Source organism: Cebus imitator, unplaced genomic scaffold (genome assembly GCF_001604975.1).
Source record: "Cebus imitator isolate Cc_AM_T3 unplaced genomic scaffold, Cebus_imitator-1.0 Scaffold463, whole genome shotgun sequence".
Taxonomy (NCBI): Eukaryota; Metazoa; Chordata; class Mammalia; order Primates; family Cebidae; genus Cebus; species Cebus imitator.
In genome coordinates this window covers 133,149-145,562 of record NW_016107778.1, presented here as the reverse complement: position 1 = coordinate 145,562, position 12,414 = coordinate 133,149, and the positions used below count along the sequence as shown (strand labels likewise).

General features: G+C 44.3%; 1 protein-coding gene across 1 annotated transcript in view; it reads right to left on the bottom strand.

Annotated features, from left to right (window-relative positions):
• LOC108291677 (histone H3-like 3) overlaps nt 1-3,927 on the bottom strand; it is a 13,607-nt gene extending 9,680 nt beyond the window's left edge. The window contains 3 exon segments of the mRNA XM_017512134.2: nt 1,409-1,534; nt 1,730-1,806; nt 3,876-3,927. Coding sequence (XP_017367623.1) covers nt 1,409-1,534; nt 1,730-1,806; nt 3,876-3,927 — 255 coding nt within the window.
• Between the last annotated feature and the right edge of the window lie 8,487 nt (nt 3,928-12,414).

The window sequence follows — 12,414 nt, the reverse complement described above, 5'->3', positions numbered from 1 at the left end:
GAGTTAGATGACCACTCTGAGTCCATTCTTTTCTAGTTTTTGAGACACTCAGACTTGACAAATGTGGATGTGCGTGGCCTGCCTGAGGCTTATGAGAAAGGTAAGGGCAGGAGCCTCAGGGAAAAAAGACCAATGGGACCTGCAGGGAATTAGAGCAAAGGCCAGTCATTTTAGCTTCCCACCCCTATTTCCTCAGTGAGATCTCCCCTCCCTAGCCACCCCATCCCACAGACTTCTCCCTTAACTCAGGCATCTGGCCTATGGAAACTCCAGGACTTCTAGCCCTTAGATTAGAACTCCTCCCTCCTCTTCCCTTCTGAGTCAGAGGGTTTAACTTGGCTCTGCTATTAGGCTAAATAGGTTGGTGGTTACCTAGGTGGTGTGATTCCCGAGGACACTAGACCTATTCCCTTGTTTCAAGATACTTCCCCAATGTCTGATTTTTCATTACTGCCATGTACTTTGAATCTTGAATGCTTTCCAAAATTCCTTTACAAAAATGCCAATAATTCCGAGAAGGGGGTCACCTTAAGCTGCCAGGAAAGGAGAGGGGTGGGGAAGGGCTTCTGTATTCTGCACAGGACTGCTTCTGAGTGTCTAGAGGAAGTTTTGTATGCTGGGAGGCTGGGCAAGGCAAGAGCGGGAAGAGAATTTTGGGGAGGGGTTTTTCTATTCAAGGGACCAAGTACTCTGGTTAAAGCTTAGAACAGCTAGACTCCATAGTTCCTAGGCCCAGCTGCACGTTCGAATCATCCAGACAGCTTTTAAAAATATTGATGGTAGAAAGTTCTAGCAACTTTACTAAGGCTAGAAAGTTCTAATTTAATTGGCCTGGGATGGGGTCCAGACATAGCTGTTTTTATAAAACTTCCCAAGTGATTCTAAAGTGCAGCCAAGGTTATGAATCACTAAACCAAGAGAAGCCTACTTAGATGTAATCTAGTTTGAGGGAGAAGAAAAAGGTGTTGGATTAGCTTCTTGGTCCCCTGTCAGGTGGGACCTACTGGGAAGGTATGGTACTACTCCATTGCTCCCCAGCTATGGCCCCTTGTCTCAAGGGTGATTGAGGGCTGGAAAGCTAATTACCTATGTAAGGTGACACAACTTTCTGGTTTGCCTGGGACTTTCCTGGTTTTGAAACTGAAAGTTCTGCATTCCCAGCAAACTGGAAATGCTGGTCACCCTACATAGAGTGACTGCAAGTATTTAAATCTTAAGTGATTTGAGCACTGGTTGGGACAACTACTTTTTTCTCTCCCTCAGTTTTCTCTTCTGTAAAATGGGGCCAGCCTTTAAATGCTTGTTCTGCCTCACTCACTGGCTGCTGCAAAACGGAATAACATTAGCGAAAGGGCCCAGTGATCTGTATGGCACTTCAGGATGGAATGTTGTAATTAATAAGCAGTACCTGCCAGGCTGAAAAGGTCACAGGATGCTTGCCAATTAAATCTGTAACGTCCATTGTAGTGGTAGGCTTGCTTTCATATATCCTTTTCTTCTCTCCCATGAGTTCCTTTACCTCTTCCCCTAAATCCTAGAATATCAGAGGTAGAAGGGACCATAGACACCTCTTAGTCCTAGCCTACCATCAAGCAGATAGAAAGATGGAGGCCTACAGAGGTTAAAATAACTGATTCAAGACCATCCAGCTCATTAGTGGCAGAGCTGGGATTCAAACTTAACACATCATGAAGTCCACCTCCTTCATCTCAGAACTGCATATCACTACCCGACCACCTCTCTGACCCCCATAATCCCATATGTCCTTTTTAGAGACATTGTGTTTTATTTCTCCCACAAACACTCCTTGAATACAGAGAGAAAAGGAAGCTCAAGGGAATCAAATTCAGAATGGGGAAGCAGCTATGGTCAGGGACTTCTCAGATGAGATGAGCTGAGACTAGAATAAAAGCATTAGTCCTCCAGGTAAGTGGGGGAAGCCGTTAGGGGAAGGACATACTAAGCAGTGGAAACAACATGTCCAATGACCCAGAGGAGGCAGACAACATGGCCCTTTCAGTCCAGTCCAGGGTTTGGGATGACTGGAGAGCTGGGTGATTGGACAGGAGATGAGGCTGATCATATATGCCTTGCTATGGAATTTGGGCTTTCCCCTGTAAATAGCCACTCATAACTCCAAGCAAACAGAGAGGGATTTTTAAAACAATGGAAAAGTTGCAGAGTTACCTCAAATCTCAGAACAGAGCTAACACTAATTCTTCTAGCACAAACTGCTAAGTACTGGAGCTGACGCCAAGCCCTGAGTCATCCCTGGGCTACTGGGCTGGGAGGAGGCCGAGCCCCACCCTCCCCTGTCTGGGCTTGGTTTAGGCTGAGCCATGTAGACTCCAGGCCCAGGCTGGTAGGCCTTTACGCTATCCTTCCCCAAGTGTGCTTCCCAGGCTGCTCTGAGCCTGGAGCTATCAGGACCCTCCTGGCCTCTGATAGCTGATAGCTATTGGCCTCTGACCATACATCCTTTAAGGTCTCTGCTTTGATTTGTCTTCTCATCTGCATCAGTGGACTTTTTCCTACCTCTCTTCTGAGCTTCATGTAATGAGCCCACCTACTCCTAGATCCCAGTAGCACAGAGTTTTCTTTCTTTCTGCCCCCATGGATTTTCCCTAAAGCATGTTTGTGGGGGAGTTGAGTGTCCAAAGCACTGTGGGGGCACAGAGAAGAAAGGAAATTTTTCTTTGGGGAATGGGGGTGAAGGGGACAGCTTTTCAGAGAAAATGACATTTGACCTGTGTTGTGAAGGGTGAGTATGAGTTGGTCAGGTGGAAAAAGGTTATAAAACTGAGAAACAGAAGGCTCAAAGACACAGATCTTTGAACCTATGTGGAAATGCTTAGGTGTGGCTCCAACATAGAGGAAATGCATGGTGAGGTGACGGAGAGCAGGGACGAAGGAGGAAATACTGAGATGAAACTGCTCAGCTGCCTCCACCTTGATGGTTCATGGGTACCTCAAATTCACCATGTCCAAAAACACATCCTCTTCCTTCTGCTCCACAAGTTGGTACTATTATAGGGATTCTAATCACTAATTCCTATCTGTTCCATAATAAGTCTTTAATCTCTCAATTTTAACCTCTTATCTCCATTTCTAATATAGGTCTAGTATTCCTAATCCAAAAAGCCGGCACTCAAAAAATTTCAGATTTTGGAGCCTTTTGAATTCTGAATTTTTGGATTACAGATGCCTAATTGGTATAATGCAAATATTCCAAAATTTGGAAAAATCCTAGTTTGAAAACGCTGGACAGGGAAAATGTGGCACATATACACTATGGAATATTATGCAGCCATCAAAAACGATGAGTTCGTGTCGTTTATAGGGACGTAGATGAACCTGGAAACCATCATTCTCAGCAAACTGACGCAAGAACAGAAAATCAAACACCGCATGTTCTCACTCATAGGCGGGTGTTGAACAATGAGAACACATGGACACAGGGAGGGGAGCACTACACACTGGGGTCTGTCGGGGGGAAATGGGGAGGGACAGCATGGGGTGGGGAGTTGGGGAGAGATAGCATGGGGAGAAATGCCAGATATAGGTGAAGTGGAAGAAGGCGGCAAATCACACTGCCATGTGTGTACCTATGCAACAATCTTGCATGTTCTTCACATGTACCCCAAAACCTAAAATGCAATTAAAAAAAAAAAAGAAAAGAAAGCACTTCTGGTCCCAAGCATATTGGATAAGGGATATTCAACCTCTACTACCATCCAAGGCCAGAACTGAAGAATGAGTACGTCTTTTCCTTTTCTGCAATAAAAACTGGGTGTCCCTTTTCACAGTTCAGTTGCATGTGCCCTGTGGCTTCCATGTCTGTACTCTATTCTTAATAATTTCTCCTCTTTACTTACCCCGCTCAACAGATTTCCTCAGTTTTGACTTCCTGATCTTGAATTCTGTCATCCCGATTTTAAAGTTGTGTTTATTTAATTTTACAATTTTATTGCCTTCTTGTGGCGAGTTCCCTCAAATCATTTGTGGAATGAGTTGAGAGATGAACGAGTTGAGAGATGAATGGCCCACAGGAGATAACATAGCTCAGATCTTCATTATTTTTTGACTGAACTATTACAATGGCTTCCAAACTGAGTTCTATATCCCCTATGTCATCTCATCCCCTCAATTCTGTCTTCCTTTGGCATGTGACATTATCTTTTCTAAAAACAAAAACCTGATCAAGTCACTTCCGTGCTTTAAAACTATAAGCAGTTTTGGTTGAGCGTGGTGTCTCACGCCTGTAATCCCATCACTTTGGGAGGCCGAGGTGGGTGGATCACTTGAGGTCAGGAGTTTGAAACTAGCCTGTCCAACATGGCGAAACCCCTTCTCTACTAAAAATACAAAATTAGCCTGGCATGGTGATGCATGCCTGTAATCCCAGCTACTCGGGAGGCTGAGGCAGGAGAATCACTTGAACCTGGGAGGTGGAGGTTGTAGTGAGCCAAGATCGTACCACTGCACTCCAGCCTGGGCAAAAAGAGCAAAACTCCATTTCAAAAAAAAAAAAAAACCAAACAAGCTATAAGAAGTTTCTCATTACCCTGAGGGTAGCTTTTAAGACCCCAGTATGAGGTACAAGGTCCTCTGTGAATTTACCACCTCTCATTCACTCTTACTTATCATAGACACTGGTGTTCAATAGTGATAAAAAGCCAACACTGTTGCTGTCTTCATGGAACTTATGTTCTACTTGGGAACACAGACATTAATCAACTCAAGATTCAATTAATTGTATATTTGCAAATTATAGTAAGTTCTCTGGAAGAAGGGGGCTTAGTTCTCTAAGGACATATTGTAGGGATCCTGACATATCGTGGGTTTTAGAGAGTTCCACAAGAAGTGATATTTGATGTAAAGGAGGGATTGAATTGGTGTTAGCTAGGTAAATGGTGAAGGTGAGGAAACATGTGCTCCCCTATAGAATCAATAGCATGCAAAGACCTTCATGGGGGATGGATTGGAGGAAGCATAACACATTTTAGAGGTGGAAAAATGTCTAGTGTGGCTGGAGTGCAAGCAGTGACAGGGAGAGTTGATAGAGGGAGGCTAGAGAAATAGGTAGGAGCCATACTATCAATGCCTTGTAAAGGCCACACAAAGATTCTTTTCTTCATAAAAGCACAGGGGAGAAGCCATTGAAGGTTTTTAAGCTGGAGAATGACATAATTTTGCAATCGAAAAAGTTTCTCTGGCTTCTTTGTGGACAATGGATGGAGGAGAGCCAAAAAGGCTATGGGGAAATCAGTTAGTTACCTGCTGCAGTTGTCCATTTTACTGGGCTGGGACCAGGGTAGTGGCAGTGGATATAGAAAGAAGCAGACAGATATGAAAGTTTTTAGAATGGCTTATTGATAGAACTTGGCAATGGGTTGAAAGTAGGGGTGGAGGTGAGGAAGAAGAAGATGTTAAAGATGACTCTTAGAGCTCTGGAAGGGGACATGTTTGAGGAAAGGAATGATCAGAAGGGTTTTTGAGGCCTGGCATGATCACTCATGCATATAATCCCAGCACTTTGGGAGGCTGAGGTGGGAGGACTGCTTGAGCTCAGGAGTATGAGGCAAGCCTGGGCAACATAGAAAGACCTCCATCTCTACAAAAAAATAAAACAATTATCCTGGTGTGGTGACATGCACCTGTAGTCCCAGCTATTCTAGAGGCTGAACCCAGGAGTTTAAGGCTACAGTGAGCCGTGATTCTGCCACTATACTCCAGCCTGAGTGACAGATACCCTGCTTCTATTCCTTTTTTTTCTTTTTATTTTTTTGGGGTAGCCTCCTGAATCAGAGTAGACTCAGAGAGACTCCCTGATTTCTAAAAAGAAAGGAAGGAAGGAAGGAGGAGGGAGAGAGGGAAGGAAGAAGAGAAGGAAAGGAGGGAGGGAGGGAGGGAGAGAAAGAACGAACGAAGGAAGGAAAGAAAGAAAGAAGAAGAAGAAGGAAAGAAAGAAAGAAAAAGAAAGAAAGAAAGAGGGAGAGAGGGAAGGAAGGAAGGAGGGAAGGAAATGAGGGAGGGAGAGAAAGAAAGAACGAAGGAAGGAAAGAAAGAAAGAAGAAGGAAGGAAGGAAAGAAAGAAGAAGGAAGGAAGGAAGGAAAGAAAGAAAGAAAGAAAGAAAGAAAGAAAGAAAGAAAGGAAGGAAGGAAGAAAGAGAAAGAAAGAAGAAAGAAAGAGGGAGGGAGGGAGAGAGAGAAAGAAAGAAGGAAAGAAAGAAAGAAGGAAGGAAGGAAAGAAAGAAAGAAAGAAGGAAAGAAAGAAGAAAGAAAGAGAAAGAAAGAAAGAGAGAAAGAGAAAAAAAAGAAAAGAAAGAACAAGTTTTTGGAAATGTTGAGGTGGAGGCATCTGTGAGTTGGTGCCTATTTGCTACAGAAACCTACTGCTCATCCTCATCAATCTTTTGTGGATCTCTACATTTCCATGATCTCTCTTGCTTCCTGGACTTTGTAGATCTTGTTCCTTTTGCCCAAGGCACTACCTTCATTACTCTCTCTCCCCCCAACCTCCCAATGCCACTTTCCAGAAAGAAGATGTCTTAGTCCACTTCTACTGCTATAACAAAATATGTGACACTGGGTAATTTATAAATACTAGAAATTTACCCCCTCATAGTTCCGGAGGCCAGGAAGTTCAAGATCAAGGCTCTGGCAGGTTCTGTGTCTGGTGAGGGCCTGATTTCTGCTTCTAAGATGGCACCTTGAACACCTTGTCCTCACATGGCAGAAGAGACAGAAAAGCAAAAAGGGCCTAATTAGTTCCCTCCAGCCTTTTTATAAAGTTTCTAATCTCATTCATGAGGGCAGAGACTTCATGGTCTAATCACATATTAATACTGTTGTTGTATTGGGGATTAAGTTTCAACATAAATTTTGGAAGGGACACACATATTAAACCATAGCAAAAGAAATACCTAGAGGAAAGGCTCCAAGGTGTGCATGAGTAGGGTGTGTGTGTGTGTTTGTGAAAATAGAATAGCCAAAGGAGCACAATGGTTACAAGCGTGGGTCCTGTATCAGAGCATCTTGGCTCATAGTCTACCATCTTTAGGTGCCAATGACCTTGGGCAAGTTATTCTCTCAGCTTCAGCTGCCTCTTCTATAACATGGGAATAATAATTATACCTATGATTTGAGGTTTTTATGAGGATTATATTACTTAATAATATATATTGAGTGCTTAGCAAGATGCCTGGCACAAAATAAGCACTCAATAAATATTTATCATAGTTATTGTTGAGTGTTTGTGTGTGTGTGTGTGTGGAGTGGGCATGGGCAATGAAGACACTGGTCTGACTAGAGAAATGCAGCTGCATTTAAAGGAAAAGATAGGCTGGGCGCGGTGGCTCATGCCTGTAGTCCCAGCACTTTGGGAGGCCGAGGCAGGCAGATCGCAAGTTCAGAAATTCAAGACCAGTCTGGTCAACGTAGTGAAACTCTGTCTCCACTAAAAATACAAAAAATTAGCCAGATGTGGTGGTGTGTGTCTGTAATCCCAACTACTTGGGAGGCTGAGGCAGGAGGATCGCGTGAACCCGGGAGGCATAGGTTGCAATGAGCCAAGATTGCGCCGCTGCACTCCAGCCTGGGTAACAGAGAGAGACTCCATCTCAAAAATAAAAATAAAAAATAAATAAAATGAAAGATGTGGCTGGAAATGAGAGGTGAGACCTGGGTATGGATGAGAGAAAATGCCGACGATCACATTGTCCGTTAAGTGGCCAAGTGAACACCTGAATCTAGGCTGGCATACCAAATCCCGTGACCTTTCTACTCAACTTGCTGCTTCTTTTTACTGGAAGTAAAGATGGCTGCAGAAAGGCAGAGTGTATTACTTTATCAGGGAGAAGTAGAATCCTCAAGATGTGGCCTAGGGGAAGAGACAAGATAGGTCCAATGTGTGCAAGCTTGTGTGTCAGAGAGAAGTGCAGGTAGGTGGTAGCTTTACCAGGTATATAAATTGTATATGTACATATATATGTGTATATGTATATAATTTGGCATAGTGCCTGTCTGGAGAGCTGGGTTCTAGCTCATTGGCTGTGTGTCCTTGGGCAGGGCTCATACTTTGTCTTAGCCTTTTCATAGTAGGACTAGGAATCCCTACCCCACCAAAGCAAGGAGCAAATTAGATAACAAAAAGATAACATGTGAAAACAGACCATTATCACCACCATCCACAAATAACATGCACAAGCTCCTGGCACTGCACACAACACACTCTGGTGCTCCCATAAAGGTTCTTGGATTAGAATCATCGTTTCTCTTTATATATAGGTATAAAAAAAAGAACACGTGCACATTGTTGTGTGGATAGACAGGTGGTTAATATAGACTCCACAGGCTTCCTTCCTTCCTCTCTCTCTTCTTTCTTTCTCTTTCCTTCCTTCCTTCCCTTCCTCCCTCCCTCCTTCCTTCTTTCTTTTCTTTTCTTTCTTTTCTTTTCCTTTTCTTTTTTTCTTTCTTTTCTTTTCTTTCTTTCTGGCAGAGTGAGACTCTGTCACCCAGGCTGGATGGCAGTGGTGCAATCTTGGTTCACTGCAACCTTCGCCTCTTGGGTTCAAGCGATTCTCGTGCCTCAGCCTTTCAAGTAGCTGGGACCACAGGTGCACGTCACTATTTCCAGCTAATTTTTGTATTTTTAGTAGAGACAGGGTTTTGCCATGTTGGTCATGTTGGTCTCGAACTCCTGGCTTCCAGTGCTCCACCTGCCTTGGCCTCCCAAAGTTCTGGGATTACAGGCATGAGCTACCGCACCCAGCCAACAGGGCTCCTTTCTGAGAAATAAAAGATGTAGGTGTTCTCAGGCTTCCAGCTTCTCTCCCAACAGGTTCTGGCTGCGGAGGTATCAGCCTCCTTCGCGCTCAGCCTCTTGGATGAAATGGCACCCCACATTATGGGGCATTATGGAGGCAGGATCCGTAAGGCGTGCCCAGGCTTCTTTCATTTATTTAACCTAATATTAATTGAGGTCCTACTTCGTGCTGGGTACTACACTGTATACTGGGGATATGATGGTGAGTAGAACAGACCTATTTCCTGCCCTCATCAAAATCATGATCTAATGGGGGAATGTACTAGTTTTCCATGTGTCCCGTAACAAATTACTAGTGGCTTAAAACAACAATTTTCTTATAGTTCTAGAGGTCAGAAGTTTAAAATGGGTCAGCAGGGCTGATTTCCTTCTGAAGGCTATAGAGAAGAATCATTTTCCTTGTCTTTTCCAGCTTATTGAGACTGCCTGCACTCCTTGGCTTGTGATCCCTTCTCTCTTCAAAGCCAGCAATAGCAGGTCAAATCCTCACTCTGCATCACTCTGACATCCTCTCATGCCTCCCTCTTCCACCCTTCCACTTCTAAAGACCCTTGTGATTACAGGGCCCACAAGGGTATTCTAGAATAATCTTCCCATCTCAAGGTCAGCCGATTAACTACCTTAATTCCATCTGCAACCTTTATTTCTCTTTGTAATATAGCATAACATGTTAGAAGGTTTTGAAAATTAGAGGCCGGGCGCAGTGGCTCATGCCTGTAATTCCAGCACTTTGGGAGGCTGAGGTGGGCAGATCATTTGAGGTCAAGAGTGCGAGACCAGCCTGGCCAACATGGTAAAGCCCTGTCTCTACTGAAAATACAAAGATCAGCTGGGTGTCGTGGTGTGTGCCTGTAGCCTCAGTTACTTGGGAGGCTGAGGTAGGAGAATAGCTTGAACCTGGGAGACGGAGGTTGCAGGGAGACGGAGTTTGCAGTGAGCCTGTGATCACAACACTGCACTCCAGCCTGGGTGACAGAGTGAGACTCCATCAAAAAGAAAAAAGAAAAAAGAAAAAAATATTAGGATGTGGGTATGTTGAGGGTGCCGTATTCTGCCTACTGCAGGGAGGTAGATATTAAACAAGTAAATACATAGATAAAATATATTAGTTCAAACTATAAGTGGGTGGCATGAGTCACCGTGCTCAGCCTTATTTTTATTTATTTATTAATTTATTTTATTTTCATGCTTATTTATATATTTATTTTAATATATATTTTATTGCACTTTAGGATCTGAGGTACATGTGAAGAACATGCAGGATTGTTGCATAGGTACATACATGGCAATGTGGTTTGCTGCCTCCATCCCCATCACCTACATTTGGCATTTCTCCCCATGTTATCCCTCCCCAACTCCCTACCCCCTGCTGTCCCTCCCCTAGTCTCCCCCAACAGACCCCAGTGTGTGATGCTCCCTTCCCTGTGTCCATGTGTTCTCACTGTTCAACACCCGCCTATGAGTGACAACATGCGGTGTTTGATTTTCTGTTCTGTGTCAGTTTGCTAAGAATGATGGTTTCCAGATTCACCCATGTCCCTACAGAGGACACGAACTCATCGTTTTTTATGGCTGCATAGTATTCCATGGTGTATATATGCCACACTTTCTCTGTCCAGTCTATCATTGATGGGCATTTGGGTTAGTTCCAGGTCTTTACTATTGTAAACAGTGCCACAATGAACATATGTGGGCATGTGTCTTTATAATAGAACCATTTATAATTTTATTTTCATGTTTATTTATTTATTTTTATTTTTTGAGATGGAGTTTCACTCTTGTTGCCCAGACTGGAGTGCAAAGATGAGATCTCGGGTCACAGCAACCTCCATCTCCCAGGTTCAAGTGATTCTCCTGCTTCAGCCTCCCAAATAGCTGGGATTACAGGTAGGCGCCACTACGCCCGGCTAATTTTGCATTTTTTATAGAGAAGGGGTTTCGTTGTGTTGGTCACGCTGATCTCGAACTCCCGACCTCAGGTGATCCACCTGCCTCTGCCTCCCAAAGTGCTAGAATTATAGGCGTGAGCCATTGCACCCGGCTGTAGTGTTTAAACTGAGACCCGAAGGAAGGGCAGGAGTAGCCATGCAAAAAGCCAGAGGAAGGATGTTCATGGAAGAGTGTATCAGGCAGAAGAAACAGCATCTGCTAGGACTCTAAGGTGGAAAAGGCATAGCATGGATCAGGAAGTGGAAGCAACCCAAGACCAGCCTTGCCAAGGAAATGAAAGAGCTCAGGTAGCAGAAAATTTTGCCAGAGTAAACGAGATGACAGATGAGTAAATGTGATGAGCTGAAGGGATTTCATTACCTTTACTTTCATCTCCTGTGCAGTCTATGAAGTCAGAGCCCTGAGGATGGGAAGCAACCTCCCTAGGCCAGCAGGCAAGCCCACGACCCTTGGGATGTGCTGTGCTAATCCAGCCCCCTGGAAGATGGGGACAACTAGAATGTGGAGAACAGAAAGGTGGGTGCACTTGCAGTTCAGTGATGCAGCTAGTCAGACAGTTCATCAAGACAGAGACCTTTGCCCACAGAGCCAGGATGATTTCATCTCTATGGCAAGTATCCTCAATCAGGAGGCCTGGAGCTGAGCAAGTTTCTGGGAGATGAAAAGAGAATGCAAGCCACCATCCTTGCCTTCAGGAGCTTTTGTTGGAGATCCAGAACCCATGTCACAGGGAGAGTAAGACCTCTCCAGCTTCCAGGTCAGTTGCTGAACAAGAGAAGCAGCTGGTTCTCAGGTCTGGCCCCAAGCCATGGTAGTTACTTGGTGCAGGTCTGCTCTCAGCAGAGAGACCCACCAGCAAGCCCCTGTAATTTTTTCTCCCTCCCTAAGAACTTCTCGGGGTCTATTTTCAGATGACTCCAAGCAATAGGAGTGTACGTTTTTTATTAACTTGCTTGATTCTTATTGCTCTTGAGTCTGGAGATCCAAGGGAAAGAACCCTAGCCTAGGAGTCAGGAGAACTGATCTTTTCCCTGAGCAAGTCCATTCACTTCTCTTGGCCTTAGTTTTCTCACTTGTAAAATTGGGACATGTACGCTAGATGATATTAAAAGTGTAATATTTTAAGATTGTGATTTCTGTTTTTACTCTTTCACAAGGCTATGGGAGAGGTGGATTTAGGCAGTAATAAAGGACCATGCTCTAAGATTCAGAGGTTCTATAGGTTAAACACTGGGCTCTCTCTCTTCTCCCAAACATTCTGATACTCAGAATAAATGGCTGGATGTCTTCAGACCCAGTCATCTGGCAGTATATTTAGGACTTTGTTGGTCTGCAGAAAGTAGAACCAGACCTCTTGGCCCCCAATCCCAAAATCTTAGAGAAGTGGAGGCTGGGGAATTGGGAGTGGTGCATGTGCGACAGGAAACTGGAGAATAGCTTCTCCTCTTCCCCTGTGGCATTATTTTGCCAACACCACATCCTCTGGAGCCACTGGAAAGGCCCAAGAACACATGATGTGGATGGTTTGAAGGGGCACTTCAAACCCGGGGGAGGGCCCTGCAATTTCCCAACTGAGACCCAGCCACATATGAGCCCACATCTGCATGTAAACATATGGCTAGGCTGAATATAAACCA